At 39.8% G+C, this 27194-nt stretch overlaps 1 protein-coding gene across 1 annotated transcript in view; it reads left to right on the plus strand.

The window, feature by feature from the left end:
- KIAA1328 overlaps positions 1–27194 on the plus strand; it is a gene marked incomplete at its 5' end in the record, with an annotated part of 173059 nt that overhangs the window by 54486 nt on the left and 91379 nt on the right. Inside the window, one exon of the mRNA XM_082498031.1 lies at positions 17609–17728. Coding sequence (XP_082354157.1) covers positions 17609–17728 — 120 coding nt within the window. The remainder of the gene's footprint in view (positions 1–17608; positions 17729–27194) is intronic.

Genomic DNA, 27194 nt, shown 5'->3' on the forward strand with positions numbered 1-27194 from the left:
GATAGATGCACTTGCTGTGGATAGGTCTGTACATAGGCTGTGCATATTAGTGTTCACAGTGCTTAATGATACTTAGGTTCAGCCTAGCTATCAAGAGGCAGGGGAAGGAAAAAATACAGTAAAGTAGTGGCTCAGCTTCTCTCAAATGGGTTTTAATTGAGCTTTTTGTGATGAAAAGCTAATGCTATCTGTTTCCTAGAGATGACTAATTCTGTGTTCCAGTTGTAAACCGAGGAGATTGGACTGTAGTCAGAGAAGGGTTGTAACAAAATATGAGAGCAGGCATTTGCCTGACTAAATATTTTAAATACATTGAGTTATGCTGGGGGGAGGAAAAAAACTACCTATTTTTGTTACAGGTTGTACTCTTAAGGGTAACGAATAGGAACACTATGGCTGGTGCTAGACAAATATTTTTAACGGGTGTTTCCTGCTGTAGCTCTTGGAAGAGGAAGTAAACATCTGTATTGGAGAGGATTAGCTATTACCACAGATAATTGTAATGATTCTCTTCTATGAAAGCTACTTAACTCCAACAAGATATTTAACTACGTATTTTAACATATTTGTATGGCGTGCATACAAATAAGTTCTATTTTCAGTAGTATTCTATACCCCTTTTCCGCATTGATCAGCTGTAGTACATTCTGAGTACTTCTGTATATCATTGAAATGAAAGATTTTACTGCATCTTAAGAATGAGCGTTTATGCTTCCAGCTTCTCACATTTTTTTCTGAGGTTTCTTTGATCTAGATATGGTGAGGTGGAGAAAAAGGATAGTCCCAGGGACGAATGGTGTTCAAAATACCAGTGTCTGAAAACGTTGCCTCAGATTGGTAAGCTTATTCAAGCAGAACAAATGAGAACCAAAAATGCAGATTCCATCAATACGTCTGCACTTCATGTCTCCCTGAAGCAGGGAACGTTAATAGATCTCATGTTACTCTGTCTGATTAGCTATGTCTGGAAAACGTGAGCCTTTGCCACTGACAAGTTAGAGGTATGTGCTTTAAAAGTCACAAAGAAAATGTGAAGTTTAGCAGTGTTTTCTAACCATTCCTATTGTTTATATGCTTATTTGAGTACATTTTAAAAGGGTCGTAATGTTTATTTGTGAATACCTTGTGCTTAGAGCTGGGGAATTTCTCTTCTCACAAGTGTTCCAGGGTAGGAAGTTGTAATATCGGCAATAGTGCTCAATTTGTTCTTGCCCTCCAAACTAGAAAATATTTACCTCCTAGAACACCACTTAAGTTTAAGTGTGGTTTTTTTCCCTCCTCCATTTTACAACCTTGGAAATTCTGGCAGACTGCTAGGCTCAAAACAGTCACACAAGAGTGCATCTTACTCAGTGTAGTGTAAATGGAAGGGACTCGGTTAGTGAAAAAGCAAAGCACAAAAAAATCTTTGTATCCATTCTTACATGGCTGACTCTGTAGTGAGCTTCAAAGGTCTTGCATCTGAGGAAAGCGATGACATGAAGAAAGTATTCAGTGTGGAAGATCATGTAGAGATCAAGAGAATTGGAAACGAAGTCAGCAAAGTAATATTTCTAAAGAAAGCCTTGTATAAGAGGGAAAATAGAAGATAAGTTGGAAACTATGTCTAATATTAAAGGTTTTAGGAACAGAAGGCATGAAGGTGAGAGCTGAAGGAGGAACCAAAAAGAACAGTTAAGACCATAAATATAAGATGATGACTGCAGCAGGATATGAAGTAAAAAAGAAGCTGGATTTTGTAGGACTGAGTGAGGAGTGAATCATGAATTTCTGTGTAAGATACTGGGCAGAGCAGCATTACATCACTGCTACATCTAGCTACATCTAGCACGTATGAAATCCGGGGGCATGTATTTCTACTGGCGGCAGTTCTGCTGTTATGTTTAATGTTTCTTTGAGGGGTGTGTACACAGCCTTTTTGATTTGGTGCTGATTTCAGTAGAGGCTGCTTTTCTAAGTGAAACTCGGCATCATCAGTCTTGCTATGAGAACCAAGCCTCACTAATAGATCTGTTTTTAGCTTTTCTAGTTGTGAAGAAGGTGGCCCTTCCTCTCTCAATCAGTATGCTGCTGAGTTGCATGGCCTATGGCTATGAAGACTGAAAAAATATTGAATAAGTCTGAGCTTCAGCGTTCATCTTTGAGAGGTGACTAGACTTCCTTGCCTCTGTCCATCCAATTCAGCACCAGAACTTCCACTGAAAATAAAAACTTGTCTTAAACATAAATCAGAGCCTGAGAATAAAACATGTCATGTGGTTAACCTTTAATACAATGTAACATTTAAAGAATAGTTTGCATCTTTTGCTGGTAAATTACTACATAAATATTTAGATTAGGTGCAGTAGGAATGTGGCATTATTTATGGATCCATATTTCTCTGGCATTTCAGATGCATGGTTGTTTTGCTCCTTAATAAATGCAGACATTAAAAGAACAAGCACACACGAAGTGCTAATTTTAAAGCTTTGCAGCTCAGAGGAGAAAAATCTCCACGTTTTGTTAGAACTGCTTGTCTCCTGTTGCATGATAGAGAGAAATCATTTAACACACTTGCAGTTGCATTAAGCTCCTTTGTTTCTGATACTTGTCATGGAGTGACATGTCTCACCTGTTAGTGCAGATTGGTAGCAGAGCAACCTGTCAGATCTGAAGATGTTTTGGTGCTGTCTGTTCCTTCTCACTTCAGAGGCAGATGTGTTATGGTACAGTTACTGCTTTAATTTTTGCCCCTATCTTGCTTCAGTTCTCTCTCACCTTAATCCTTAGAAGGGGAAGGCATGAATTTATGAAATGTCTTACTGGTGAAAACTGTCAAAAAAAGAGGAAAGCACAGGTTCCTTTTTTTTTTTCTGGTTTAGCTAGAGATCAGACTGTAGGGAGACTGACTGCAAAGCTACATTGCCAGTACAGGGCACAACAGTCCAGAAAATCGTCCTGAAATAATAGCATTGCAAGCTGTTGTGGAAGCTCTCTGAGGTCCAAAACACATGAATTCTCTTACTTGCACTGTGCAGACTTCTGGGAAGTTAGGTAAATCATGTACCTTCCCTGTAGCTCGCCTTCCCCTTTATGAAGTGTGACCTTCCTTGTATAGTGAGCATACAAGGATGATGACACTGATACCTGTAACCTATTCAGATACTGCAATGATGAAGCTTCCTAGCTATTAGCACAGGAGTAAGTTTCCATTTGAGATGGAAAAAGTATGGGTATTTCCTTGATCTGTTGAAATTAAGGAGAGATACTGAGCAGCTCTGCTGCAGTCTTGACTTCTAAATTAGTCCTGCACTTTGAAAGTTAATTCTTTGGGGACTATCACTCCCTCCATGGTCTCCATGATGTTTATCAATGAGAACACCTCACTAAATGTTCTTGCCTTTGTGCCTTGGGCTTGGCAGAATTATCACTTGAGACCTGTAGGATCTTGTATTCCGTTCACTAAAGCGTTTACTGAAGTTTTTCCTGTCTTGTGTTTTGAACTTCTGCAGGGAAAGTAGCTCCATGGATTGATTGATTTATTTTTATTTGTGGTCCTCTTTCTGAAAGCCAGTCACTTCTAGTCTAGGCCCCTTGGAAGGTGTTCACATACAGTAATTTTCTGTCTCTACTTGTTGGCAAGACAGAGGTTTTCCCATATAGCTTGATGTGCAGGTTACTTTGATGACCTGTTGGTCTGGAAAATACCCCTAATTTCTCTGATTTTTATAGGCCCCTATTGTATAGAATCTTTTAGTGTTGAATATTCTTCCCCATTTCTGTATGGTGTCTTTGGTTTGATGGCACATAAATTTATTATAATCATGGGAATGCATTTTACAAGAAGGCCTTTTCAGTACCTGGCTCGACTAAGTTCGTCCAAGCATCCATGGTGAGCCTTGCATTATCTGCAGACTCACTGGATTACAGATTTTTCTGGTTATGTTTTCATGGAGAGTGGCTGTATGCGTGGAGGCATCTGATGGTGATTGTGACTGTATTCCAGTAAGTAAAGAACTTACTAAAGAGCTATTTCCTTACTCAAATATTAATCTTGTGAGAAGAGGATATCTGAAAGTATCATTTTCTTGCTGCCAGTAACTGTCTTTATGCAAACTCTTTTTAGTTATTTTTTCTTCTGATGAACATTTCTGACTTTAGATTTCAGATTTCCCATCTTCTGCAGTAACGGCCCTCCAGCACTGATATCCTGAAGGCTAACACACACCAGTGTTTCCCTAAGAGGCACAGAGAACTATAATGGGGAAAAAAGTCATAGCTATGGAGAAGAGGTTCTCTCCCTTCCCTGCCAGTGCATGAGGCTTCCTTGGTTTGTACCTATCCAGATGGATATGTCAGAAACTCCATGTAAGAAGCCAAGAAGACATCCAGAATGCCAGCTATTCATTTGTGGTAATAAATGTGAGGATATGGCAACGAGATAAGTTTTTTTCTTGTAGGAGATAGCACTTGTTTTTACATGAAGGCATGTAAACTTCCAAAAGGACAAAAGTAAATGTGGATGAGTCAGTGTCACTCTTGGAATAGGCCTCTCCTGGAAAGACCATTTTTTTCTAGTACAAAACTAATCAGCCAGAGTAAGCTGTCCAAGAATAGTAGAAATATCCCAGGATCTGTAGGTTTGATGCCTGGAATTTAAGTCTTCGCTATCAATAATTCCCAGTAGAATCATTCCACATCATTTGTTTTCTTCCTCTTCAATAAATATTAATTATTTGATTTGGAAATCTTTTTGTTGGCATAGGGTAGCTTCAGAAAATCAGGTGTGAGGGAAAGGGAATTTTCTTAACATGCTTTCTAACAATTTGAGTGGTAACAATCCTCTTCAGATGGTTGGAGAAGAGGTGTCTTCAGTACACTTAGCAAGTTTTGAAATATTTAACCTGTTAATTGTAGCATGATGAGAACATAAAATGTCTGTGCCATGTCAAACGCCCAAGTTTGGTGTTTTAATGCTGACAGCAGCCACAAGCATGTGGCAAAGCACAAGGACAGGATAAGCAAATAGTAATACTTGTCCCCAAAAGTCTCCCAGTGTCCAGAAACCTGTAATTAAAAAGTGCAGTCAGAATATTTTGCTGTGTTTGATAGCACTGGATAGATTATGTTTTTTTGTTGTCAATTTGTCTAGCTGAGTCCATGTAAACTTTAAATGTTTACAGCCTTCTGCAGAGAGCAGTTCCATAGTTTAGGGGAACTCTGTGAAAAATCTTCTCCAGTTCCTTGTCTGGAACCTGGTTGGTAGAAGTACACGAGAGCTTGTAAACACCTGAATCTATTTGTTCAGTTGCTGGACAAATGCATATTCTCTGTCCTGAAATGCTTCCAATAGAAATTTTCTGTCTTGCCGAGTCCTGTATTTATCAGGCTCATAACAGCTCTCCTGTTAGTGGAAGAATGAGGGCCAACCTGGCCCCTTTGCTCTACTGAGAACATAAAAATGTGTATTTTTCTTAATCTGATTCCCTTCCCTTCATATAATACTAAGGTACATTGCTCTGATCTGTCCTGGTATATCTACATGTATATATGACACAAATGTATATAAGCTGGGACAGGGTTTTACTGTTTGTATCATACAGCTTCCTTTTTTCTGATGATCCAGCTCTGAAGAATTTTAAAATGCCTGTTAATTTGAGGAGCTGTAGTTCACTTTATCGCCTTCTAAATCTCAGATTGTCAGGAAGAAAGTATTATTATTCATTAGGTTGGAAAGGTAGAAGTCTCCTGTCTTACGATAGGTGGATGTGTCACATTTTGGTCTGGGTGTGAGGGAACTGAAGTCAAGAAATGAAACCTGCAGTGTTAGTACAAAAAATGATTTCTATTTTTAATTTCTCTCATTTTAAACAACCCTGTTTACTTTACCTAGCCATGTCTTCCATTTTGAGCTATGAGGCTTATTTTGAGTACTGTTACTGCAAAGACAGCCTAACACCAGGAAGAACAGCAGAACACACCCTGTTTCAGACAATACTATTTGGGACCTTAGTGCTGTAAATGATGTAGAAATGTGCATGTATTAATGAGGGGGATAATAGGTTTCAGTCAAAGTGGGAGATAAGATGTGTTAATCTTGTATATTAAATAGCCCTACAACAATGAACCTTATAATGAGGCTGTTATTAAATCTTTTCTTCACTGGCTTCAGTTCAGTCAAACCAGTGCTTTTCACTTTGGCATGATTAAGGACAGTTTTTACAAGAATGGACCAACTTTCTGAGGCCTTTGATGTCATTCTGAAATACTTACCTAGTTAGAGATGTGTATAGCACGTGAAGGAAAAGGAAATCTTTGGGGCACTCTGACATGGCATACTTTCCTTTTTTGGGTTTGGGGACACCTCCTTTAAAATTAGTGTTAGTGTGCTTTTATGGAGTTTGATTTGACCTCAGCTGCCTTTTAGGAAAAGGAGCATTGCATTTCTCTCATCAACAGCGTGCAAACAGATTGTGTTCTAACAAGGTTAGAAAGACTGTTAAAATAGCAATAGTTTTAAAAGAAAAAAAATTCTAGAATGATCTGAGATTTTTACATACCGTGCTGTTCTAGCTATAGCACTGAAGGCAGTTCCATAAGAAGGGCAAGATTTCTTGGCTCGCTGATATTTATTTTTTTTCTATTTCAGTCCAGCAACATTTACAGATTTTTCATCTCGCCACTTGCACCACTTGCGGATAGTCAGATTAAAATCTATGTGCTTCTGTGTGAGTATGTTCTAGTTTAAAAGGGTGAAAAAAGAAAGTTGAAATACCCAAGCCTGATGCAGAGAGGCAACCTCCTGAGGAAGTGGCAGACAAAAGAATTCGCCATAGCAGCCAGGTTTCCTTTCCTGTATGGACCTGAGCAAGGAATCTCGTGTTCTGAGAGCGGTGGGAGCTTGGCTGAAGGAGGGTCTGCTTTTCTCCATCAGCATTATTCCCAGTTGAGGGCTGTAAGGAAAAGGTTCAGTGAGACACATCAAGTATATAAAATTAAGAGTGATGATTGATTGTTTCCTGCAAGGAAACAACAAGACAGACACCACTGTGTATTCTCAGGTGACCCCCATTCTGATAGTACCGGAGACCAAATCTGATTAGCTTTGTTATAAAAGGAGTTGATGTTTTGTGATCTTACATTCTCATTCCCTGCAACGCAGACACCTTTTTGATTTACTATGCATGTTCTTTAATTGAGATGGAGGTGCTGTAGCTCTGCTCTCCTTAAGTTCAGGTTTTACATTCCATTTCTCTTTTGCCTCTTCATCCCCTTTCCTGCATGCATCTGACTCCAAGCTCACATTTATCCTGTTAAATAACTCCTCTTACTGTGTCTAAACATAACAGGCTGAGCATCCTTTCTCAGATACCTCAATTCCCATATAGGCTAAAAGCACCTTATCTCTCCTCGGGCTTCTGCCAGGAGCTCTGTTGTCAAATTAGAGTAAAGAACATGGCTGTTTTAATATCAAGTGGTACTGATATGATAAATGCCTTTGTGTAAACAGTAAAGGAGGCTACTGTGAAAGATTTTTTAATTCTCACAAAGGCCTGCAACTAAAGCAGCGAGTATTTCCAGTGGTGGGTAGTTTATGTGAAGCGGTGACTGCCTGTGTGGATGGAGGGGAGTGTAATTTGAGGAAGGACGGTGGCAGGAGGATTGCACGGTGGATTTTCATGTTTCAAAGTGATGTATTAGATCCCTCTCTGTAACAAAATTAACCTCAAAATTTGACAAGTGCTCTGTGCAAGTTGTTAGGCAAGTGGTAATATCCAGCAAGGTCAGTAGGTGGAGCGACAGGTCCATTTTTTTTTGTCGCAGGGGCTGACCAGTGCTTTTGTCGGCTTTGCAGATGCACATATGGTAGAATATTATCATTTTATGGTTACAATTATGAGCAATTTGATAGAAAATGAAAGCTAAATTATGCAGTGTTCCTTTTATTTGTTTAATTTTGCACTCTAAATATGTAAAAGGAAAAAAATAGCACTCTTTGTGTGTGGATGGTGATAGGTGCATTACCTTTTTTTGGCTTCATATTCTCACACAGCACAGGTCGAGATTATTTTCTGTCGTACATGATGAAATGTGTGGTGTTGTTTTCAGGTGCTGGGACTGTTTTCAACAGAAATTGTATATGGGTGAATCTCCAGCCTCCCTTTTTCCATAAAAAAGGATCATACATTTACTGGCTGATAGACAAATACATAAGTAACAAGTTCCTTACCAGTTTCCAGTGGAAGAGGCTGGGTAGCTGTGCTGTCTGAACAAATGCCAAAGGAAATGTTTAAGTGCTGAAAGTCACTATAGACGTTGGCAGAGCTCCCCTGAAAGGAGCGAGTGTGTTCTTAACAAAGTCCTTCTTGCCAGTGAAGGAAAATCTCCTGTTGTCTCAGGTCTTAAGCCAAAAGTAAAAAATTGGTGGCCCATGCCAAGACCAGTAGCCTGTTACGATGATCTGTGGGGTCTATATTTTGTGTATACAGGTTCTCATTTTTTCTGTTATCAGTTCCCTTATGTTCTTTACTATTAAAATGAATGTTTTCACTAGTGTGTGTAGTGGCATAACTTGCCTTTTGTGTGGCATTTTTCCCTACTTTTCACTAGAAGAAAGTTGTTAGCACAGCCAGGCTGCAGAGTAAACCTTTATTTTCTTTTTTTTCTTTGCTTGTAAATATCCTTTTGTTTGTATTAATGAAGATAAGGCTGGAGAAGTGTTTTCCACTTGGAATGGAAAGTGCAAGCTCTAAAATGGTATTTGCATTTATTGATCCAGGCACATCTGCTGGCATATGATGGTGTGTGGTATTTTTGTCCTTACCCCCCTTTGAACCAGAGAACGTGGTAGATAAGCTGTCCAGTTTGATTGGCATATCCTGTGGAAAGGATTTTCAATACATAGGATCAAATCCGGTACCCTAAACTTCTTTTGCATTTTGAAAGTATGATAGAAACTTCTCTGAGTTCCTGTGCTGTGTTGGACATTAGTTTTAGGTTTAGATGCTTTCTTTGCTGTCTTTAAATCATACTGGCTATCTTTTTGTTTGGCCAGACTTAAATGCACTGTATTTATCTAGTGCATTTCAATAGTTTTCAGTATCTTTAAAGTGAACTTGGGGAATTTCATCATCTGGGTGGTACAGAGCACCTTGGTAGATGATATAAAACTAAGGCTATGTGTAAAAGAAATTTAAAAAATTACAAGAAATAGGAAGAAATCATACAGGCAAACCAGGGTAAGAAATCTTGTAGCTTTTACTGCCTTTTTTTTTTTTTTTTTTATGATCAATTTTAACAGTTGCCCTACAGGTGCTATGGGTGGAGATGGAAAGATTATTTTTTGAAAAGAACTCATTCAATTGTTTAGGAAGCTGCATTTTTTTTAATCTCTGCTCCCACCTGACATCAGTAAGTCCAGAGATTAGATTTGAATTTGATGTTTTACATATGCTTCCTGTAAGCTCCAAAGGACTGCCCTGGCTTTGTCCCTAACTTTGTTCTTAAATCTGTAGCTTTTCTTTAGGTAGGTAACCATAACTTAACTAATTTGTATGCGCCATATGCAGTCTTGGCTCTCTTCAAAGTGTAATCAAGTCATGAACTAATTACAATACCATATTCCCAAAGAATGTAAATTTAATTTCCCTTCAAACAGAATGGGAATGTATTAAGCAATTCCTTTATATGAGAGCTGTGGCATTCAACAACATAATGCTGATGCTTCAAAGAGAAGTGAAGTTCTTAACTTTTGTGGACCTTGTGACCTTTTTCCCTATGCATCTTCCCGTTTTATTCTTGTATCTTGAGTTAATTTACTGCCTGGATAACAACATTAAAATATTCAAGTATAAATTAAAATGTAACTGTTGGGCTTTAGATTGGAGATCGTTCCATCTTATTGTATGTGACTTGCTTCTTTATAGTGTTTTCAGAAATGTGCTTCCTGAGGATTTTGGAGCAGAAAGAAATTGTGTTTTCAATAGAAGGCTCATAAGGTTCGGACCCGCACCAGATTTCTTTGATACATTGAAAAGTGGATGTGCAGAAAGTTCCCTACAGGTTCTTAGCATCACCGTGCCAAGGAGTCCACATAAACTCAGTTATATAAGAACGAGAGAAGTGAAGTTGTTCATAAAACATTTTATTACCTTCAGTCTTTGCAGCATCTTCAGAGTTTAGATAATAAACCTTCATAGGAGTTACTAGTCTTTACCCTTTCACAGAACAATGATTCACATAGGTTCAAGCCACTTATTTTATTTCTTTTAATTTTAAAGGCAGAAGAAACGTGTTAGGGTTGACTTTGATCTGTGCCTGGATAGTTTGATTTCCAAAACACAGTCCTCTTGTTGCTTTTCTGAGACGACATTGTCAAAGCGCAAGACTGTATATGTATTAAACGCAAGTTGTATTTTAAAATTAAATGTGGGTCAGCTTCCAATGAAGTAAGTAATTGTTTAATGCTAAAGGAAAGAGCTTAGAATATCTTAGTTTATATTTTAAAATGTTCCTTTTAGATGTTAATTCATTAATATCAGCAGTTTATTTTTATTCATATGACTTACATTCATATGTAAGTAGTTGAAGCTGCATTATTTTAATCCTTTCTTTGGTTAGGAAGAAGAGAGCCTGCAGGTGGAAATCAGAATGACATACATATTGCTTCTTTCCCAAAAGGCGCGGTATCTTGCTGTTATTGATATGCAAAATATTAAGGTAGAAAATAAACTTCATTGCCTCATGTGTTAAAATACTGAAAAATATATGCTTGGGTGATGCATGGAAAAATGTGGGCCCGCTTCAAACTGAGCACACTTGTAGTGGAGTTTGCCATGAGGCTGTCGTGGGCCTTTGGGGCTCTGCAGACTCTACAAATTCTGTTCTCTTGTATTATGAGTGTTTAAATGTAGCCCGAACCTTAGCTGTAGATACAGGTATAGTATTATTTGGACACCCAGCTATGTTGGCTCTTAGCCTTTTCTTGAGGTTGGTGATACGCTTTCTCACTCTGGCAGCAGCATTTTAAGATGTTTTTGGGCTACTGAGTAACACTGCAGTGGGATGCCATAGTAGTACAAGGTGGCAAAGTTATAGATGCAGAGGTGTGTCTATTAAACAGATGTGAGGTTGCTTTGAGCATTGTTCAAGTTGCCAGCCACAGTCCAGCCACATTGTAGAAATGGTATAGTAGTGTTGTTGCAGCCAAACTAAAAAAAAAAGATCAGAGCAAGGTAAATTTTACTGGGCATGAAGTGCTTGATGCTGGCTACTGTGGCTGTGCACAGCTCTTTCAATAGGTCTGCCTTATGCACAGCTAGTTGGAGGGCAGGCAGACAAGCTCAGGTCAGCCTGCAACTTATCTGAATAGATTTTTCTTTGGAGATGAAGACCTCTCTTTCAGCGTTCAGCCTAGATTCAGCAACATAGTGTTAGCGGTACTTCCTCACTGTCTCCTTCTTAGTCTATCTTTTTCCCAGCTTTTGTGTTGAAGGGACTACCTGAGGCAGTGGAGAAGTTTGGTCTTTGCTGAAACTGCCAATATGATGATAACTAGTCAGGTTTCTAGATGCATGTCCTTAAGCAGGGATTAAAAAAAGTGCTTTGTGTCTACTACGTCATGATTGCAGATGTCAAAAAGCTTTCTTCATCACGTGCTGAAATCATATCCCTGAAGGTTTCTTGTATCTCTACCGCAAAGTGTAAGTTATTGCCATCTTATTTAAATTTAAATCCGACTTCTGCCTGTTTGACTTTTTCCTTCGTTTGCTTGCTTTATTCATCTTTGCATATCTCTGTAATAGCTCTGACTCTCTAGAGAATCTACCCGTTGGATATAGGGGCTGATGGGACTGGAGCATCTTGTTGCCGAAGATGGAGATTTACCTCTTGTGTTCTCTTCTGGACATGGATCAGAGTATGCAGCCTTGAGAGAAGGGACGGTCCAAGTCAGAGCTACAGTCAGGGACTATAGGAATGAGTCATCCCTGGGCATCTTATTTGATGCTTGGGAAGTCTCTTAAGGCTTGCCTGCATAGGTGAATGCAAGCAAACTTGCACTGTAAGCTAATCAGGTGCAAGATGAACCTGGTCTGTCAGTGCTGTGCCTGAGCTGTGCTAACTTTCCCTATAGCTGTGAGACTTGTGTACTGGAGCTGGCTTGTGGAGTGTGGGACTGCTGGGCTGCATGTGTGTGCATAGACATGCCTGAAGACTCCCTGTGCCACAGCTTTTCTGTGTCTAAAAAGGCAATACTAGAGCTTATGCCTGTCCCAGAAATGTTTGTGGCAAACCATTGAGGAACGAGTCACTACGTGAGGAGTTCTCACAACCATTCTGAAAACACAACAGGGCTGTTGTTATTACTTTGATTGCCAAAAAAATCTTGTTAGTTGTGTTCCCCTCACTTGAGGAGTTTCTAGAAAAAAAATTTCCAGCCTCAAGTTCATGTGATTGGAGACTGCTTTAATTTTTTTGCTTCTTTAAAATAAAGGAAGGTAAAACCAAACAATTCTTCTTGAACAACATAGGCTAGAAAAACTTCTCTCTAAACAAAAAGTCCTCTACCTTTTTTTTTTTTTTTTTTTCCCTTTTTTTTCCCCTCTTACAAGAATTGATTTGAGAAAGGCAAAACTTCAGAAAATAGTCCTTGCAGAGTTGCCTGGCGTTGACAACATTTTTAAAACCTCAGCTCTAGGTGAAGAGACCAGTGGGTGTTTGAACTGCTGTAGCGCAAACGTTGCTCACAGAAGGATGTGGAGGCTGATTTGTAGAACTCAAAAGCTTTCTAGGAAATAGCTGTATGCTCTAAACCAAAACACTTCAGATTTTAAGATGGGCTTCGCTTACAGTCAGAGACAGTGGAAACAGTGTACTGGGAACAGTACAGGAGGTCACTGGGTATGCCAGAGATTGGAACTTTTTCCTACTACCCACCCCACCCTCTCACCCCCCCACCCCTCCACCCCCAACCCCAATTCTGGGGAAGCAAGGAACTGTAGCTGTCTGTCCTACTTCAGCTTGAGAGGGCTAAAAATATTTCAGCAATGAGTAAACTGGAAGTAGTTGGTGTAGACTTAAAAGTCTGAGGCTTAGGAATGGAGCTGGAGAGAGTAGGGTTGAGACTTTGTAAGGTGAATGGACCCTACCAGACAGGTTGCCACTGCTGGAAAAGGTGTACCCCTCTCACAGAATCACCGAATGGTCAGGGTTGGCAGGGTCCTCTGGAGATCACCCAGTCCAACGCCCCTGCCCAAGCAGGATCACCTACAGCACGTTGCACAGGATGGCGTCCAGGTGGGTTTTGAATGTCTCCAGAGTAGGAGACTCCACAACCTCTCTGGGCAGCCTGTGCCAGTGCTCTGCCACCCTCAAAGTAAAGAAGTTCCTCATGTTAAGATGGAACTTCCTATATGCAAGTTTGTGCCCGTTACCTCTTGTCCTATCACTGGGCACCACTGAAAAAAGACTGTTCCCATCCCCCTGGCACCCTCCCTTTAAGTATTTATAAGCATTAATGAGATCCCCCCATAGTCGTCTTTTCTCTAGACTAAAAAGACCCAAGTGCCTCAGCCTTTCCTCATAAGAGAGATGTTCTAATCCCCTAATCACCTTTGTAGCCCTTTGCTGGACCCTCTCCAGCAGTTCCCTGTCCTTGAACTGGGGAGCCCGGAACTGGACACAGTACACCAGATGTGGCCTCACCAGTGCAGAGTAGAGGGGAAGGATGACCTCCCATGACCTGCTGGCCACACTCTTCGTGATGCACCCCAGGATGCCATTCACCTTCTTGGCCACCAGGGCACATTGCTGGCTCCTGGTCATCCTGTTGTCCACCAGGACTCCCAGGTCCCTTTCCACAGAGCTGCTGTCCAGGAGGTCAGCCCCCAACCTGTACTGCTGCATGGGGTTATTCCTCCCCAGGTGCAGTACCCTACACTTGCCCTTGTTGAATTTCATTAGGTTTCTCTCTGCCCAACTCTCCAGCCTGTCCAGGTCACACTGATGGCAGGCACAGCCTTCCGGCGCGTCAGCCACTCCTCCCAGTTCTGTGTAATCAGCAAACTTGCTGATGGTACACTCTTCATCCAGGTCATTGATGAATATATTGAACAGGACTGGACCCAGTACTGACCCCTGAGGGACACCACTTGTTACTGACCTCCAACTAGACTCTGCACCACTAACCACAACCCTCTGAGCTCTATCTGCCAGCCACTGTTCGATCCACCGCATTGTCCATTCATCTAACCCACACTCTCCCACCAGCTGATTCCTTCACCCTTCTTCATGCCAGCTCTTGTGCTTAACTGACCCATTTCTGGGTCAGTTTGCTGAACCCTCGGAGTGCATAAGGGGTTTGGGAGAGCTGCAGAGCTGGTGCAGATGGAAGCAGTGGACTCTGCGGGGTGAGACGGAACATGTCTTTGGCAGCAGTTGAGCATTAGGTTGGCTGTGCCTTCTCATGAAACCTCACCTGTAAGAAAAAGCTCTTTGTTCCCTGCCTAACATCCTTCTCCCTGGAAATCTGTTCCTGGCCTCTGTAAGCATGTCACCACTGCATGCTAGCAGTCCCTCTTCCCAAAGCCAACTCTGTCTCCACTGAGGCTGGTATCTTGTAAGAGCCATAAATGTGTCTTACATTCAATGATGAAATTAACTAATTTATTCTATAAAATATATCGTATTTGCAGTATGACATGTAAATGTGGCTGTTGAAATCTTAACCATTACATTTCTGATTTTTTTTTTTGTTTGTTTCCTCCCCCATGTACAACCTTAATACTTTCCTAACAAACTACATAAAATGTATTGCTGAGATACATTCAAATGCATATTTCTTGGACATAAAATTGCAGTTTAGTGAAATGCCAAGTAGCACTTCTCTCAGGTAACTAAGATCTTGTAAATCCAATATTTGTGCTCCTGAACACATGAAGAAATATTTGATGTGAGCATTTAGGCACATTGCTTTTTCTGTGGAATGCAAATCTGTAGGACTTGTTCTATATGTTTTTTTTCACCCCTTTCACGTTTTTTTTTTTTTTTAAAAGAGATTATGAAAATATTTGTCATTACCTATGTATTTGCCTAGAGACTGTATTGCCATAGTACACGTATGCCCTTGTTACACCTGAATGACTTCAGTATTTTTGTGGCAGTGTTGTATATTGCCTGGCTAATTTGTACAGGATAAAGAGATCATCTTGCTGCTTTTAGCAAAAAATTCAATAGAACAGAATAGTAAGATCTAATATCAAGGCTTTTTTCTTTCTTAAGATCATATTCTGCAGTAAATGTACCAGCATGTTATGGAGAATTATCATACCTAGAGCTATTCTGCCTGTGTCTTAAACAAATGAACATTTTATTCTTTTCCTGTTTGAAGCTTCATGTTTACTTACTTAGTAAGCAAAGCAGGGCTTTGGACTCTTAGACTATGGGGGCTGTAAAAATACTTTGCTTAATGTAGAGTGATTGTGTGAATGAACAAGGTTTTAATCTTCCAATACAGGAAGTTTTAACAGTCACATTGTTGACCAAATCTTAGAAGAATTTCAGGGATATCTCAGCTGACGTTCAAACTCATGTTAACTATTGCCCTTCCCACTCATAATCACGTAACTGACCTTTGGACAATCAGGATTTGCTTGCATGCTTTCTTAATGTTAATTTTACATGTCATGTTTTAAGCTGTATTTTAAATAAATCTGACAGCTGCAAACTGGAGATGGTGGCATCATGCGCGCAGCAAGGACTCTGCAGTCTGTAAAACACAATTTGGGCATCTCTTTTATGGTACACTTGCACCAGGTATGTGCTAAGCAGGGGAGCAAGGGCAATCCTTCCTAGTTTTCCAGCAGGACTGATATTAACCCCGTGGCAAGAGTTGAGGGAAGGCGCTTGGCCATCAGTTGTGTGCCCCAAGGCTGTTCAGGGTACTCATTCCTTGTGCCAGCAGTGTGCTAGCTGGAGGGAGAAGAGGGTAAAATCTGTTTTGTGGGGAAGGGGTAGCTGAAAGCAAAGTGAATTAAGAGGGCCGTAAAAAATTGATAAAGATAGGACTGTCTGTTTTTATATTCTGCCACATAACATGGGTTTAAATGAATTTCCCTATAATTTGTCTTCAAATACCAACATTTAACTCTTAGGCTGTATAAATGAACTGGCTTTTTCTAGAGTAAAATTCACACCCTGCGTCCAGGCTAATATGTTCACCTACTATAAACATTACTGCCTATGGTTACAACCGGAATAAAAAATTCCTTTTATATACATCATAGCTGGCAGATACTCCTGAGACCACCACAAATCACTTCAGCATTTTGGTGCTCTCTGACGAAATGAACTGAAATGTAAAGCAGCTCAAGCTTCAGGCATGCTGGCTCTGGAAAGCAGTTAGCTTGCTTAGACCATTGTTTGTACCCTCCTGTATTTCCAGGTGCTGAGCAAAGATATTCTAGGAGCTCTCCTGATTGATTTAAACATTGGGGTTTAATAACCTCCCATTCATTCCTAAAATGTTTTACTTGTTCTCTGTGTAGCCTTTCATTTAAAGGAAAGAAAAACAGACAAACAACAAAAAAACCCCACCCTGGCAAACCCCCCCCATTCTCCTCCCAAAGAATGAGGAGAAGAAAAAAAGAAAAAACTCAGGGTCATAACAGGGAATAACAAAGCAGTGAGTTATTTATGCAGCCATGATTGGCAAAAATGATTGCAACATGAATTTGCCCAGAAGCAATGATTAGATCATAAAAATGTTAAGGAAATCTGTAACTCAACACCATTTTATAGATTGAAGAAGTTTTTGTTCCCTACCTTAATTGCGGTGACTTGTTATTAAAGTATTTATTCAGAGTAATCTCTTTGGACAGCGAGCCCTTATCCCATCTGCATGCATAATTAAAAGTGAGGGGGGAGAGAGGGGAGCATAAATGGTTTACCATGCTACATGAGCAAGGGAGGGAATTACACAATGACAGGTGAAGAGCAGATTTATCTCCTGTTGGAATTTCAATGCTGCAAGCAAGGCAGGACACTGTTGCTTGCTAATATCCTTGCAAACACCACAGTTGCTGCTTCTCCAGATTACTGTCCAAAAATCATTGCTGGTCTCTGAAAGGCCTGCAGCGCTGCATCTGCGGCTGTGGGTTTTGGAGCCATTGGTGCTCGAGAAAAGAGATTGGATTTGGGTATGTGGGCTGGTGAATCCATGTCTGTGCTTAAAAATGGACTATTTACTTACTTGGCTGGCTATTTATTTATTTATAAATAAGCACTGGTAGTGTCTGGCTTTCCTGAATACAAATCACGGGGTTGTAATTGTTCCAGCTGAAACAATGTCATCACCTGCCGCCTGCTGCTGTCCCTTTCCCAATGATAAAAGAATTTGGTGCAATCCTTCTTTTTGCGCTCTCTGAGTAGAAAGAAGGTTGTACTTGAACATTCATCGCTAGGCCGATTTATCATCATTAGGCAGTACTCAAACACACAGTATCTGTTTTTTTTAAATTGAACTGTTATGGATCTAAATCAGATTTACGCAGAGTAAGTTGGTATGTATTTGACTCTTAACTATTTGGTAAAGAGTATTTTTCCCTTAACTTTTGGTGTCTCACCTCTGCAGCAGCAGTACAGAGAATGCCAGGAACTTTTGAGCCTTTATCAGAAGTACCTTGCTGAGCAGCAGGAGAAACTATCACTCTCCCTTTCTGAACTCAGTGCTGCCAAGGAAAAGGAGCAGAAGGTAAGCTTTTTTTCTCCCATCTCCTTTTTTTTGTAATGGTGTCTTTGAAACATCTTTTCTCTTTTACTAGAACTGCAACTTCAAGTGTGTTGTGTTGCACTATGCCATGTTGAATACTGTCTTGTGATTGGCTTCCCATTAAGTCTTCCATGGGTTGCAAGAAAACAAAAAAAACTCCTCAAGTTTTGGGTCAATAAAATGGGTGAAGTTATTGACAATGTTGTAGTGGTGTAGGAATCGTAGGAACCCATGGCTTTGCTAAGGAAAAAGTTAAGATAATCTTCTGTCCTGTTTCTTAAACAGCAAAATAATTGCAGTCTCTATAGATACAGCCTTTCAATTTTTCCCTTTTGATGATTGAAAAGGACATTACAGATGATGTATTTGGTCAATAAGTGCTTTCTTGAGTCTGTAAGGCAGCCCATCTGATTTGAGCCACCTATAATTATATATGCAGTTGAAAACCAGAAAATGTTGATTATATAAATTAAGTGGTAAAATGTTTCTCAGATGTGTGCGCCCAAAGACTTGAAAAGGTTGCTTGAGAGTTTACTGTGATAGCTAAATAGTCTTGATTTGTGTTTCCGCTGATAGCGGATTATATCCTGGAAATGAAGACTGCTTATGCAAGTGCTCTACCTAATGTTCTTACCTGCTGTTCTCTTTGAGCAGCTTCCATCTGCAGATCTCCAGAGTCTACCCTAGCTAAGACTATGCCTTTCTTTATACGTTGAGCCCTTAATTCTTTGTTTTACTGGAGGAGTCTTAAAGGCTTATAATAGGGCTAGACGTAAAGTCATCAGCACTGAGTATGCAGAAGGTGGCCTGATTCTGGCTTCTCAGATCCTTCATCTCAGGAGGCTGTGGAGGAAGGGGTGCATTTTTAATGCTGTTCAGGAAGCAGGTAGCAATACTTCTCTGACTTCATCATCTTCAAGAATTGTTTTTCATCCTGCTAATGTTTTTTTTTGTTTGTTTTAGGGTTTTTTTGGTGTGTTGTTTTTTTTTTTGTAGAACATGTTGTTGGACATTGAGGTGTTTGTCAGGTTTTTAGCCTTTATAAACATTTTATTTCTCTTCTTTCGTACTTTATCTGCCATCCATTTTGTGATGGCATTGAGTTCAATAGAAGAACCTTTTGCTCTGAGAATGTATGATGCCTATGTTCTTGCCTGTGTTACTCAATTTGCTGGGGATTTCTGTGGAAAGCAGTCTGGAGGAGCCCATGTAGCCCACCATGTAGCCTGTGGCAGCTGTGTTTGGGATGATGCCAATACTTCTCTCAGGTTTTGTGGTGCTTAAGCTTCCACCTTATGCCTTTCAACTTTAAATAGACATATCTTGTACTAGGTTAGCACCTAGTATAAAGGTATCCGGTGTAATCACGTCTACAGTGCTAAAGTATAGATGCAGATAATATGAAACCTTCAGCCCATTAACTGTCAAATCAGCATCTAATGGTGCAGCAGTCCACCTTCATCTCCTCTTGTTCTTCTGCCTTCCTAATCACTGTCAATGTGTAGACAGAGACTTCTCTGAACTTGTTTTCTGATTCCATGTGCAAAGTTCTATGAAGCTTATCTGTGATCCCATTATTTCTTTTGTCTGTACTTAGAGGTACGTTCATCCACAACTGCAAATTCAGGTATTATATCGAGGTTTGCCTTAACATTTCATTTATGGTTACCTAGTCTACAGCTCCAGCCTAGCAGGTCTGAAATTACCCTAGCCCTCTTGCACTGTGCAGAGTTTTGTAGGCATAGCTAAAAACGTCTCAAAGCATGTTTCAACTGTTTTTCTTATAGCTTGCAAAATATTTCTAATGTTTCTAGCCTTCCTCTTCAATTTTCTTTTTCTATGCTGTCCTGGTAGGCATAGAACTGTTTATATCTTGAATGCATTTGGCTTTATAAATTGTTATTTATTTTCCAAACAAGCACTTCATGCTGTGTTTCTCCTCACAGCTCAGAAACTGTGGGGGGATTTGCTGGACTGTCTCATTGTATTGGTTCTTTCCCGAACACACTCCTTCATATGATAGCTATCCAAACTGAAGAAAAGTCACTGGACTGCTTCTTGTTGGGCTATATTGTTACCTTCACACATGTTTTTTGTTACTGTCTTTTTTTCTCTTGGCTTGATACCTGAACTGCGAGATCTTAGGGTTGTAGTTGGTCTCTTTTTAGTCTATTTGGAGTGTTGTCCTAACACAGTAGTTCAGGCAGGCATAGGGCTTGCATTCTGGTGTCTGCCTCGATGGGGAATGCTGCAGGGGAACACAGCAGGGAGGGATTTTGGGGAGGTAAAAACTGGGAGGGAGACAGGCCCAGAAAACTTTCCTGCTACTCTGAGTGCTGCCCATGCCAGCTTTCTCTGCCCTGCCGGAGCTTTTATGCTCTCCCTCTTTTTGTTTTAAGCTGGACTTTGAAAAAAGCCACCCTGTTTAAATACTAGGATAAAGGAAGTCTTCCTGAGTTTTGTTTGAATTCTGATCATTGGGCGTCTTTTCCCTATTGTTTGTTTTTGACTGGGCTAAGAAAGTCCTGGATATGTCTGACTTTAAATCAATAGATACTAGCTTGCTACCTAGTTTTCACTTCTTTGAACTGTCTAGGAGAGGTAATCAGTGTTTCCTATTTCAGGTGACTGCTGATGTTACCAGGGCATTTGTGCTTCAATGTAAGGTGTCTTTCTGTTGTTTTTTTTTCCCTGTGTTGTCCAGAAACATAGTTATACTCTGTACCGAGGCACTTCTTTGTTCTGCCTGTTATGAGCTGTTCTTTCTTGTTTCTGTTCATTTTCCCATCTTTTTCCTACTTGTTTGTTTTGATTCATTTCTAATGCTATACCTATATCTTAACATCACCTGCTTTTTGCAGGCTCCCTCATTCTTAGTGTACAATAACGCTGACCATGAGCTGTCACTTTCCCCTGGGCTGAGACAGGTATTTGAAAGCATCTCCTTTCAGTCTTTAAGTGCTGGGCTTTGTGTTAGAATGAGACAATTAACAGGTCAAGAGAACTGCAGCGTTACCAAACATCTATGGCATTGTTGCAAAAAGAGGTGGAGTTGTATGGAAGGCAAACGGCTGCAGTGGCTGTGTGCATGTGGCCGAAATGCAGCCCTGGCTTGCAGCTATATTGAACTAATGCAGCTACTTTGGTCTTAACTTTTATTTCTGTCTGTTTTAGCATCACCTAACGGTAGCAATAATTCTGAAATCACGTTTTCCTCTTGCCTAATATTGCTTCTTTATAACAAAAGTCAGCCCTCAAAATTTAAAGAAGCATTCTGGTAGTAGTGAAATAAAATTGCTGGAAAGATGGTGGCGAGATGATTTAAGACAGAACTGTCGTGGAGTCAATAATCAGTAACTGGAACATGGAGCTTCCTTTTTTGTAAGATAAAGTTAATTCCATTTGAAAAGATACTTAAGGTGACATGAATTGAATTATTCAAACTGGCCTTCTCAGCGTTAACTCTAGGTTAATATCTCATGATGCCTCTGGTTTCATTATAGGAGTTTTAAGTACATAACTTTTTATAATAAATTCAATACCTAGAAGCTGAACTGAAATTGGTTTACCTTCTACCAACCCATAAAAAGAAGCATTAATTGTAAAGTGAATATTAAAGTGCTCACTAAAGTTGACTCAGGCAGATTCCAAGAGATAGCTCTTGTGTAAAGGAAGTGAAGAGCTCTACTGAACAATAGGCTGCTGCGCTGATGTTAATAGAAAATATCATCCATATTAAAATGTAGTTAAACTTATTCTATCAAAAATTATTTTCGGATGTTCTTTCTGCAGCTCTCAAACGTTCAGTCTGCCATTTCATAAGCTTTACACAAAGATGTAAAGAAAGTTGCCCTTGTTCTAGGTAATCACATCTGACCCAGTTATATAGTCACTGCTTCACTACCATCTCAAACAGTGGCAAGAATCCAGTTTACTTTGGCAAGTCTATGGCTGATGAATCTGTAGATGTTCTGCAGTGTAGGGCAGGACTTGAGTCACAATGGTTGCACAGGTGGCCGAGTTTCTGCAGGACTGGGATTCTTGAGCTACTTCACCTAAAAGAAAAATAATACCTGTATTCTCAGCATTGCCTATTAATGTTGATCTTTGTATTTGCACATACAGCTGGCAGCTTCTGTTTCTTATTTGTGGAAGATTATCACCACATCTGCTAATTCCCTTGATTTACATAGATTCTTGTTGTGTATGTGTTTTAAGCTTCGTTTCTTGCCTGCTGTGTAGAAATGGCTAAGGTATGGGGTGGGACTGTAGACAGAGAGGAATATCAAGAATTTATTTTCAATGGGATATCTGCTCTTCCCCTTTCTTGTGTATTACATTGCCTGCCTCCTGTCTGGTGTTTATATTTCAGTAATGCCAGAGGCCCTCATCAGGATCAGGGAACTGTTGTGTACTAAAGCACTGCGCAAGCATACTGAAAGACGTGGTCTGCTTTGAGAAGATTGTAAAATCTTAAGAAGATTAAGTTTTGTGGGGAGGATAATATTTTTACTTTTTTTTTAATGTTACTACTTCTCTTGAATCACTTGTTCATCTTAAAAATTGTTGACACAGTTATGGTGTCATTTCCCAGTAAAGTCCAAAGGAAGCCTTTTCTTGCAAGGACTATAAAGCCTTGTTTTCTTTTAATATCAGTGACTAAAATTCTTGTCCATATCATTGTCAATTTTTGCCTTAATAAGGGTGATTACATACTAAAGTCTCAAACATTGGTTATTTGATTTATTATTTTTTTCCACTGAGAAGGATATTGAAACAAGTCAATCTTCAGAAGCCCTTACTTTCTGATTGTCCCCAAACTTACCTGTTCCTTTTTTTTTTTTTTCAACACAGGTCACCTTTAAATACATTCTTAGCTTGCCTAAAGGAAAAAAAAAAAAAAGCCACACATGCAAAGGGTTTTGAATGCTATCCGTGATAGAATTGACTTTGTCTGTTTACCCAGCTGTACGGGAACAATGGAAGAGCCCATATGAAAGATACTCGAGAACTGGTATAATAAATAAAGAACTAATTTGACTGTAGACCCAAGGGTATTGGAATAATTTTACAAGGCCATACAGAGACAGAGTTTTAGCCTGAGTAAATATTGGGAATAGCCTTGCCTTACCTGTGTTACTTTTGTCAAATCCTCTGATCTCTCTCTCTGTGCCTCTCTTATCTGTAAAAGGGAGATAAAGTTTTTGTCCTCATTCTTTCTGTTTTACTGAGAATGTCAGGCTTTGGGTGCTTCTTCATGTGTGTTCAAAGTGATTAGAGATGATATTTCAACCTTAGGTTGGTCTGGAATAGACTACCTTGTACTAGGATGAAGAAAAATCATGTTTTTTCCTTTCACCTCTAGATTACTGTCACAGTTAATTTACCTGTCTTTTCCAAAAAATGCTAACAGCAAATAGTAATGCAGATGGACATAAATATTTCAACAAAAAGGAAACATCAGTATTGAAATATCCATGTATTGCTAACATTCACAGTAGAACTCCACCTGCACTCAGTCCCCTGGAAATGTGTGCTGTAGTGGAACCGTTTGGCTCGCATAAAAGCCCCGTCTACTTGCATGCTGTGAGTGATGCTGTATTCGTGGTGATAAGCGCTTCACTCTCAGCTTACCGCTTAAGCGAGGTTTGAGCAGGTCACTGCTTAACTGAGATCTATGCCAGTTCACCATCTCTTTGTTCTATTGTCTTTAATCAGCCTTGTCTGTAGTCTCCTTAGGGTCTTTTGATTTTCTTTTTCTTTTCTTTGAAAATGCCTCTTTCGGTTTTCATCCACTTGGCTTTAAAAACTGTCCCTCCAGTGGAAATCTTTTCCTTCAGTGGACTCCCGTCTCTGGTATGTATTTTTCTGTTGGGGTATAAATCTGGACACTGTCTTCCTTTCCAGCAAAACATTCTCTTGGCCTTCCAGACTTCTGATGATACTGTTACTTTTGTGAAATGGTATGTCTGCATCTTTATGAAAATTTAAGAAATTCATAGCAGGACTGCCTGTCCGTGAGAAGCACTTTACAAATTCCTAGATCAGATTTTGCAATTTCTTCAGTGTAACCCTCACAGTGGCTCTTGGGAGAGACCAATGCTCACCAGCATACTCTCAGTCTCTTTTGAAGCGAGAGTAAGGCTTCTTCAACAAACGCAAGGCTTCACATGACTGTGCTTGCAGGCAAAGATTTTGTATTAAGCTACAGTCCTTGAGAAAGATGTGATACTGATATAAGGAAGAATTTTTTTACCATGAGGGTGGTGAAACACTGCAGCAGGTTGCCCAGAGAGGTGGTAGAGATGCCCCATCCCTGGAAACATTCAAGGTCAGGTTGGAGGGGGCTCTGAGCAATCTGATCTAGTTGAAGATGTCCCTGCTCAAGGGAGAATGGACTAGATGAACTTTAAAGGTCCCTTCCAACCCAAACTATTCTATGATTCTAAGAAAACCTGTTCTATCCTTCACTTTGTGGAGTTACCTGTTTATCTGACAGCTGTTAGGAGTGCAAACACCCCACCTGCCTACCCATATGCTGGCACTTTTAGTTGTATAGTCCATTTGACCTATGCATAAGCCCTTTGCTGCTGTCTGTGGCCTTTTTCAAAAGTTGAGCTTCTCGTGTACTTCCAGCCTCCTTGATTCACTCTGTCCTGGTAATATATTTCTTGGATTCCTCTAAGTGTGGCAGGTCCTGTATGTTGTGATCTAGATTACTGAAGTTCCTGACTTGTTGGAAACCAGTGCTGGAGACTTTCAAAGTCTAACTGGACAAGCAACCTAATGTAATTTGAAGCTTGGACCAGATAACTAGCAGAGTTATGTTCCAACCTGATTTTTTTCTGTGGCTCTATTCCGTATTACATCTTCGCCAGCCCTATTAAAGAGAGATATCATCCTGTAAGAACCTGTTTTGGTAAAAAGTGAAAATGCTTCTAGGCCAGTAGCAATAGTCCAATAACTGGACCCTTATTTCTTAAAGTGAAAACAATTAGAGTTGCTATTTCTTGCTATTGAAATGAATAGAGGCTGTAGAGTAATCTAGGACTTCATAACCTAAATACCTTTATTCATCACTTTAAATTCTAGATAGCCTGATATTAGGGATTATTATATTGAAAGATAAATTGCTTACCATCTCTTGCCTGCAAAGCAAACATTTTTTGTGTGTTGTTCAGTTTGTTTAATTAGAAGTGTCTTTATTTAATGGAAGCCAGGTGATTATCAGTTCAGGGCACTATAGGTTGGTCTTTGTATGGCAGAAAGATTTTTCATGAGAGCCAGGGCTGTAATTTTCTTTCAGCTAAGAAGGTGGGAATTCGTTATCTGTCTGTACCAGGATGATTGCCTGTAGAAATATCTCCCTGAGCTAGTTCTGAATACCATAAGATTTAGCTTGAGTTTTTCATTTTGAGCTGCAAAGAGTTCGAACTTAAAGTTTTTCTGATGCACAGTTTGCCATTTGAAGTTTATAAGGACTCTCCTTCTGGAATTTTTTTTACCATAGGACAAATTTGTAAAGTTCTTCAGAGTGCTGGACTAATTTCCCTATATAAGCAGAACATATCTGGTGAGGTGACATCAGCACAGATTGTGCATCTATGGCATTTATTACAAGACTGTATACACATTGCATGTGATTATGGTTTAGAACAGCCTGGTTACCTGTCTCTGATCCAGTGAACGCATTAAATATCATTGCATAACATTTTTTTGTTGGCATCTATTCATGACAGATGCCAGAAAATGACCGAAATGTCCCACTTTCAGATGTACGGTAATACACACTTTTCTTCATTTTGGAAATTTGCTCTTATGATTTCAGAGCTTGGGACGTGGGGTAGAAACAGACCATGCAAACATTCAGGACTGTCATGTGCCAATGATGATTCATAGTACCATCAACACAAACAAGGATATGTGAGTTTTTCTGGTCTACGCTAGAAAACTGTTGATCTGAAACCAAAGTACCCAAACCTAACCATGTGGTTTCTCAGGCTGGCTGAGCTACTTCCTAAGATTTACAGTAGGGGAAAGAAAATTATATCCTCTAACCTGTCTTGGAAGTCTGGATTACCTTGAGGTTGGTCTCTGCCTTGAAATAGTCATTTCTAGTCAATCTGTCATAGATGTATTTAATTCCATGTTACATCTTACTCCATCTATTTCCCCCTCCGTAAGCAGAAGCAATCCTGTTGGCTGGAGCAGGCCAAAAAATTTTCAAAATGTCTTCTGTTTTCTGGTGTGTAACTTCAAAAACTTCTCTTACTCTCTGGACCTTGGTCATGAATGTCAGTACCTAAGTTCAAGATTGTCAGTTTACAGTACATCTGATGAATATCTCTGCTTTAAAAGTTCAGACAGAGGACTTTTCACAAAGAAGTAAGGACCTTGGTGCCTTCTACCGCTAGGTGAAGGACCCACTCTTGCAGGCTAATGTCACTTTTAAACCTTAGCAGCAAAGGTTTTACAGTCATATCAAGAACATCATTCAAGTCAAGAACCATTTATGTTCATGGTTACAGAAAATGAGACTGAAAATTTTAATAGAGAACTTGTCTCATTAAATGAGCTCATGAGACTGCACGGGTGGAACAGCCTGTGGGCAACTGTGGTCACTCTTCTGGATTTCAAGTGACAGCTGTGGAGACCTCTTCTTTTCCGGATTCATCACATAAAGCACAACACTGCACTGTAAATACAGCTTCTTAGCGCAACTCTTCCTTTTTGGATACTTATTCTTCAGTGCTCATTCAGTTAGGCACTCTGGGACTCCTCATGATTTGTGGTTTTGGAGTGTTCGATAGTATCCCTTGTGATGAGTGTGTACATTCAGGCACGGGGTTGATGGAGACAGAAGAGATATTTCGATCTGTAACTTTTGCATTAGGTGTGGGTACACTGCCTCGGAGTCCCTGGAGATTTTGAGGCTGTGAGGAGCAGAGGACCTGGGATGCACAGTACTGCTCAGGTAGCAGCGTGCATGTCTATATGTGGGAAGGACTTGCTTGTGTATCTGACCAACACTGCTAATGCGAAAATCCTCCTGTTCTGTGTGCCTGGGAGCATGTGCAACCATCATGTGCATGTGTAGACAGACAAGCAAGCTTTGAATATAATACTGTCTCTGGCTGTGAAACTATTATTTTCTACTTTTTCTAAATCTTAACACAGAAATAAGTGCCAATTTTATTTTTTTAATTTAATTTATTTATTTTTCACCTGAACATTGTATTTAATCAACAGGCGTCAGCCTTTTGACACATTATCTTAGGTCTTTTGCATAGATCCTGAAGGTTCAGGTAAAACCAGAGCTAGTGGTATGTCTGGAGGAATTCCTTTTTACTTGAGGAAATTAGAGCTCAGCCACACATGCATAAAGGTCTTTAAATATTTAGACCTTTGTTTTTCATTTTATCCATGGGAATGTCATTAAAGGGACACG

Source organism: Vanellus vanellus (genome assembly GCF_965231255.1).
Source record: "Vanellus vanellus genome assembly, chromosome: Z".
Classification (NCBI taxonomy): domain Eukaryota; kingdom Metazoa; phylum Chordata; class Aves; order Charadriiformes; family Charadriidae; genus Vanellus; species Vanellus vanellus.